The 6,730-nt window shown below is 42.2% G+C and overlaps 3 protein-coding genes and 1 pseudogene across 4 annotated transcripts in view; 2 read left to right on the top strand and 2 right to left on the bottom strand.

The window, feature by feature from the left end:
• Positions 1-260, top strand: part of LOC104817733 — a 3,278-nt pseudogene extending 3,018 nt beyond the window's left edge.
• A 460-nt stretch (positions 261-720) lies between these two features.
• Positions 721-2,802, bottom strand: LOC104817732 (E3 ubiquitin-protein ligase RNF126-B-like). The gene is made up of 2 exons (XM_010547008.2): positions 2,522-2,802; positions 721-1,979 (listed from the first exon to the last, which is right to left on the bottom strand). Exon 2 carries the CDS (start codon positions 1,934-1,936, stop codon positions 848-850), a length of 1,089 nt encoding a protein of 362 aa, XP_010545310.1. The 5' UTR covers positions 1,937-1,979; positions 2,522-2,802; the 3' UTR covers positions 721-847.
• Positions 2,803-3,643: 841 nt separating this feature from the next.
• LOC104817729 (COP9 signalosome complex subunit 6a-like) lies at positions 3,644-6,283 on the top strand. Its single transcript, XM_010547005.1, has 9 exons — positions 3,644-3,977; positions 4,151-4,239; positions 4,348-4,441; positions 4,745-4,806; positions 4,897-4,975; positions 5,058-5,150; positions 5,399-5,499; positions 5,608-5,663; positions 5,914-6,283. Exons 1-9 carry the CDS (start codon positions 3,644-3,646, stop codon positions 5,993-5,995), a joined length of 990 nt encoding a protein of 329 aa, XP_010545307.1. The 3' UTR covers positions 5,996-6,283.
• A 25-nt stretch (positions 6,284-6,308) lies between these two features.
• LOC104817730 (probable WRKY transcription factor 2) overlaps positions 6,309-6,730 on the bottom strand; it is a 4,343-nt gene continuing 3,921 nt past the window's right edge. Inside the window, exon 8 of one of the 2 annotated variants that reach the window (XM_010547007.1) lies at positions 6,309-6,719. In XM_010547007.1, coding sequence (XP_010545309.1) covers positions 6,399-6,719 — 321 coding nt within the window. In that variant the 3' untranslated portion in view covers positions 6,309-6,398. The remainder of the gene's footprint in view (positions 6,720-6,730) is intronic. The other variant, XM_010547006.1, reaches the window with a different exon arrangement.

Raw genomic sequence — 6,730 nt, 5'->3', positions numbered from 1 at the left:
TCGCATGGCGAGTCGACCTCGGAAGCTATAGAGTTTGCGACTGAGTAGGGGAAACAGAGACGGCTCTGCAAGACCGGACACTCTGTCGTGGCTCTCCTCCGCATCGGTAACGCGTCCGTGATCAAGATCTTGACCGTGAGGTGGTTTTTGATAAAAACGCGTTTGCGTCTGGCGTTTTTTCCTTTTTATTTATATATAGTTTGGAAGATGACATCCCATCAAAGGGCATAAATAAATACATACACAAAGACTTTCTCAAAGTTGTCTCTAATTTACATCAAAAGGGCTAAAGATGTTGACAAGAAGGGACAAGCGATAGAGCATCCCACCAGAGAATCACATGTTGTGTATATACATACATATATACGTACGTTAAATTATATTATTAATCACACCATACGACGTCTTGTCTTAAACAACAAGAGGCGAGAAGTCGCTGGGATAATCGTTTTTTCCACGTCATGTCGTAGTCTTTGTGTACATAATTCCCACCAAAACGTGGCACAATTCTCGCGGTCATTGCGATTTGTGGGACCCTCGAGATGGTTCTCTTCATTTTGGAAAAGGGGGAGGGACACTCAATGCGCATCACTCCCCCCGACAAGACATTATCGTCTTTGTAACGTTGAAACTCACGTCTCATCACCCTTGGGTTTCACAAATTAGATATATACACACACATATACAATATATGTATATATATATGTGTGTATCAACAGATGAGGATGGAAGCAAACGAAGAAAAATTCCTCCAACATTTTTTCAGCAATCTGAGTGAAAGAGAATGAAATTCTGTACAGAATATAAGCTGAACAAAAACACAAAAACGAGTAAAAGAAAACATCAATTATCCTCGAGAAGAACCGCCATTAGAACTGTTCTCACCACCACCACCGGCCCCAGATCCAGACGCAGACGACGAGAACAACCCACCGAACGGCCACGTGAACGAGAACCTTCTTCCATTCCTGTTCCGACCTTCCTCCTCCTCGTTCCTTCCATTGTCGCTTCTGCTGTTACTTTCTTCCACGGCTCTTCCCCTCTCGACCTTTGTCGTCTCATCCTCATCACCAGCGGGAGGAGGAAGAACGTACCGACACACTGGACACGAGCTATGGAGCTCCAGCCATGGCAATATGCATCTTCTGTGAAACTTGTGCTTACATGGCATCTCCTTTGCTTCTTCTCCCTTCTCGAAATCCTCCAAACAGACCGAGCATTGCAGAGATTGCTCCGCTATTCTCACGTCCGGCAGTGATTCCGCCGCCTCTTTCCCCGCAGGAGGTGTCCCCTGCCTGCTCGGATCGTTCTCAGACAGATGCTGAAGCAGCAGGTCCAGACCAGGTCCGACGAAGTAATCTCCGAGAGACGTTAGAGAAGTTTGGTTCGAATCCGTTGCAGGACCGATCATAATGACTCTGTCCCCATCCCCATTATCCCAATCGCCAGCGTTTTCCGAGCTCTCGTACTCGGACGCGATCCGAGCTCGGATTCCTTGAAGCAAGTGCAGTATGGTGGCTGAGCTTCTCCTCCTCCTCCTGAGGATAGACTCGAACTCCCTATCCAAATCAATCTCTTCACCATGCCTCCGAGCCCGATGATGATGACGACGATCGTTGGTATCGTTTCCATCATAATCATCATCATCAACATGAACGTCGTTTTCTTCGGCGAATTCTACTCTCCTGAACCTCCTACGCCTCCGGGGACTGCTCATCATGCCGAGCAAGATCGGGGCCCAGAGAGAAAGGGCACGGTCCGTTCCGAAGTCGGAATCTGGATCTTGAACGTCTCGAGGGCTATCGCCATTACCATCACTCATCTCCTCGACGAAGCCGCTTTGGCAGAATGGGCATTTGATCTCTGCCTCCACCATTGGATTCACCATCTGTGAACACATATGGCACCAATACCTAGCCGCCATCGCCTCTTCCATAATCTCCTTCCCCCTCAAATCTCTCTCCCCCTCTCGATTGATTCTGCACAAACAGAAAAGGCACACAATCAAACAAGATGAACCCTAGAAATTTCTGCACTTCTCCTCTACCCATGTCCCAAGTCCCTCCCTTTCAAATTTATTTCAACAGATCCGAGTCAATGGAGTCCAGAAGGAGAAACATATCCCAATTAAATTTCCCGGGATCTCCATTTATGCCTTCATATGAATCTTTTTGTGGATTATCATCAAATCCAGCAAACAGCAGGATTCAGACAGGAAATTCTTAAGAAAAATATCAGCTTCTTACGGAAACCCACATAAAACCCACCAAAAAATTGAGCCCCAAAACAGAAACCCGATTAACATAGAATCCTGTATAAGATCAAAGAGAAAATCTTCAAAAAAGCAAACAAATTTACTGCTTTTCTCCTTCCTCGTAAACTTCCTTCAATAAGAAACAAAGTAAAATTACGAAAAAAAATCTCAAATTTCGCTATCCTTGAAGCAATCAACAACACAAACATTACAAAATATAAATAAATACAAGGAAAAATACATGAAGGACTGACTCAAAGATCATACCTTCCAATATTCTTCCTTTTTCTGCCCAAAAAATTGAAAATTTTCTTCTCTCTCTTGATTTTCCTCCCTGAAGAAGATAACTCGAAAAGGTTTTTTTTTCCGCGACGGTCAGAGAAATTAAGGAGAGAAAAAAGCACCAAAAGAAAGAACAATTGAAGAAGAAAAAGAGTGGGAGGAAATAACCCAACCACGTCCTCTTGTCTCCGTCCTCTTCCCTACCTCTCTCTCTCCTGTTCTCTAACTTTATGTCGTTTTCGTAATTAGCAGATAGGGTTAATTTAATTAACTTTGATTAAGGGATATTTAAGACTTCTTATTAATTTAGGCTCTGCTCCGGCGTTTTGTCAGGTCAACTTTTTAATTTTCGATTGTTTATGTCGGGTTCTTTGTTGTCTCTGCACCCGCTTTTCTTTGTTTAGTTCAGCTCTAATCTTCAGTTAGTTGGTAATAAAACCAACGAATTAATCGAGACGTGGGGAATAGATAGATTAGTTTCCTATTTTTTTTTTTAAATTTAGTAATTTTTTTACATGTTTAAAATTAAAAAATCTGTTAGTTGTTATTAAAACTATATTTTATTTATTTTTTTAATTATTCTTATATTCCTTTTGATTTCGTTTTACTTTTTTAAAAAATATATATATTTTTTAAATTTGGTTAGACACTGTACTTCGGCTTGGTTCTGTTTCTGTATGTAGTTACGAGATTTAACCCAACATTTTATAAAAAAAAATGTAATTGTAAGGATCATAGTGCAAATATATCAAGAATCTCGTATATCATATATCACATAATATTGCGTTCGCAAAACAAAAACATAATAATTAGTAATTACATCCCAAATATTTAAATCTTTAATTTGCCATAAAAAGTGACATATTCGGCCCATTGCAGCCCAGTCATGTGGGGTCGGCCCACCAATACTAAAGTCAAACCTTATAAGCCCTAAGTGATATTGCCAGACTCGTCTCTTTCATCATTACTTGGGGTACACGGTACCTGAATTTCGCTATACACGGTATCTCTGGATGAATGACAATTGGGCCTAACTTAAGGCCCAAGCCCATTTCATGGACCCGATTTCGAGGGTCACGACAAGTGAAAAAAAAAAGGAGAGTACGAATGCTGGACAGAGAGAACAGTGGGGGACGGACGACAATGGTGCCTTCGTCGTCGAGCGGTCTCACGTTCAAGCTACATCCTCTGGTGATCGTCAACATATCGGATCACTACACTAGGGTTAGGACACAGCTTAATCCTCCGCCGTCGGTCTCCGCCGCTAGCGGCAATGGCCACGGTGGTGACGCGGCGTTCCAGCAGAACCCTAGGGTTTACGGGTGCGTGATCGGTGTCCAGAGGGGCCGCACGGTCGAGATCTTCAATAGCTTCGAGCTTCTATATGATCCTTCTACTGACACCCTCGACCGATCTTTCCTCGAGAAGAAGCAAGAGCTCTGTAAGCTCTCTCTCTCTCTCCGTCTTCTTCTCTTCTGATTACTACTGTAACATTATAGAGCGCTTTCCTTTTCCTGCTCGTCTGCTCCTGATTGGGTATTTTCCACGGATTTTGTTGCTTCCTTTCCTAATATGGATGTTTCAGCATCTACTCTCATTTCGTTGTTTTGTTAGACAAGAAGGTCTTCCCTCACTTTTATATTTTGGGATGGTACTCCACTGGAAGTGACGCTCAGGAATCCGATATGCATATCCACAAAGCTGTGAGTGCAGCTCTGTATAGTTTTTATGGAGAATTGAGATTGCTCGGGCTGTGCAGGCGGTATGAGTCTTGCGTTTGCTCATTGGGATGATTTTGCTTTCGGTGACAGCTGATGGACATTAACGAATCTCCTGTTTATGTCCTTCTAAACCCTTCGATCAATCACGCACAGAAGGATCTCCCAGTGACTATATATGAAAGCGGTATGTTATCTTAATATTCTTCTTGCTTCGGTGTTCGTGACTCAAGTTGTGATCCTCTATACGATTATGTAGGCAGACTTGCTTAAATGGTTTTCTGATGGGCCTGTACCTGTATTTTGAAATTCACGGATTCTAAGATGTCTAGCTGCATATGTTGTTGTTTCCTTCTGAAGAGCGATTTTGGATTTCCTCCTCTTAGTATCGTGCTTTTCATCTTTACCTTGATTCCCAATTTAGTTCTTTCGGATTGTTGTTAAGATGCTAACTTGTATCCAACCTTTGATCGGTCATCTCAACCTCAAGAGTTGCATGTCATTGATGGAATTCCTCAGCTGATTTTCGTCCGTGCAAGCTACACCATTGAGGTCTGTGCTTACCTATTGATTCTGTGATTCGTATATGTATTACAAAACCGGAATTCAAATAACTGTTTTAAGATGTTTACATACGTATAGACAGTGGAGGCCGAACGGATATCAGTTGATCATGTTGCACATCTCAAACCATCTGATGGAGGCTCAGCAGCGACCCAATGTGAGCCTCATGTCTTTTACACATGTCTCGATCTTTGATTCTGCCTCGCTGAAGTGGAAATTGGCCGCTTGTTGATGTGCAGTGGCTGCTCATCTTACTGGCATACATAGTGCCATCAAGATGCTAAATAGCAGAATCAGAGTGCTCTATCAAAATCTCGTTGCTATGCAGAAAGGTATTAGTTGACCTTACCCAATTTCCTGTTTTCTTTCCCTGTTCAATTCAGTGATTAATATTTTATGTCATTCATCTTTACTTTTAGCTGGGTAGTTCACATGTCCTTGTTTTTAAAGCTCTGAATGGTGAATAGAAGTCCAGTACAGTTAGTAGATGATATTGACTCGTGGGATTCGCAAACATGATGTCGTTAGGTGCTTTAGGTTCTGTCTTTGTGACTAATTTCTCGTGGTATTCGGCTTCTAGGTGATATTCCATGTGAGAACTCGCTTCTAAGACAAGTATCCAGCCTGCTCAGAAGGTTGCCTGCCATTGAATCAGAAAGGTTTCAAGATGATTTCTTGATGGTGTGTTTTTTTCTTGTAGTATCACATAGTGTGATATTTCATTCCCTTACCGTTGCTTATTGTTATTAATCTTAATCTTTCCTTACACACCGCCCTTATCATTTGCAGGAATACAATGACAAATTACTGATAACTTACCTGTCAATGTTCACAAACTGTTCAAGGTATGTACTTCACATTCATCTGTTTGTATAACCATGGGATTAACTACAGTAATGAAAGTGATTTTCGATTACTTGGAAATGAATTGGTGTGATTGGAATTTGGAAATGAACTAAAGCCCCTGATATGACGATTTTAATCTTCCTAACCCTTGGTAAACTAAATGACTATTGACTAGTAGAAGCTTCGAAGATTTAGATTTGAGACTCATAGTGACTCCATTTTGCTTGTACCTTTTTGCTCGATCTGCAGCACTATGAACGAGCTTGTCGACAAATTCAACGCAGCCTATGATAGACATACCCGAAGAGGCGGGAGGACTGCGTTCATCTGAATTCGTTCTTTCCATATCCCAAACATCTTTTTGATGTTTCTGGAGCCTTTTGGTCGCTGAGAATTTAGAACTCAGAGATGTCTGATATGTTTTGGAGGGACTGAACAAACAGCCGAGAAAGCTTTCTTCTCTTTGTCGTATTCTATTGCGGTAAGTGCCACTACGTTTCTTACCAAAAAGTAACTATTGGTAGTAGCAGATATGCAATGTCTGCAACTTGGGACCTACAGATTATGGTATTGTGTTTTTTGTGCTCATTTTTCCCAAATAAAATGGTAAAGTTTTTTTTTTGCTGTGGTAATAAAACATCAGAAATGCCTATAAAGAACCATAAATTAATAGCAAGAATTGGAAGGGGGAAAAAAGATGTTTAAACACCAAAACACAATGAACAAAGCTTTCATCACATATCAGACAACCTATTCATGATTTGCCCGTACACTGATGAACTTCCCGACAAGCGAAGCCCTGTCTCCGACATTGGTTCCACTTTCGGCTCCGACAACATCAGCCCACTATCACCAACCGTCCGCGGCAGCAAGAACGGCCGAACCGGAAAACTGGGTAAGTTCCCTTGCCGGATTGCTAAACCGGGTATTGCAAGATTGGGGTGCCCGGTTTGGCCTAACCCAAACGAGAATCCTCCAAGTTGTGGCCGGAAGCTGAAAGGACGGCCAAATGGAGCACTTCCGGTCACTAGCCTCTCGAACCTGTTGAGCGGCTCCGGCCGGTGCA

The sequence above is a fragment of the Tarenaya hassleriana genome, unplaced genomic scaffold (assembly GCF_000463585.1).
Source record: "Tarenaya hassleriana unplaced genomic scaffold, ASM46358v1 Cleome28, whole genome shotgun sequence".
Lineage (NCBI taxonomy): Eukaryota > Viridiplantae > Streptophyta > Magnoliopsida > Brassicales > Cleomaceae > Tarenaya > Tarenaya hassleriana.
Note: the sequence above shows the minus strand (reverse complement) of the source record. Positions and strands in the feature narration are given on the sequence as shown.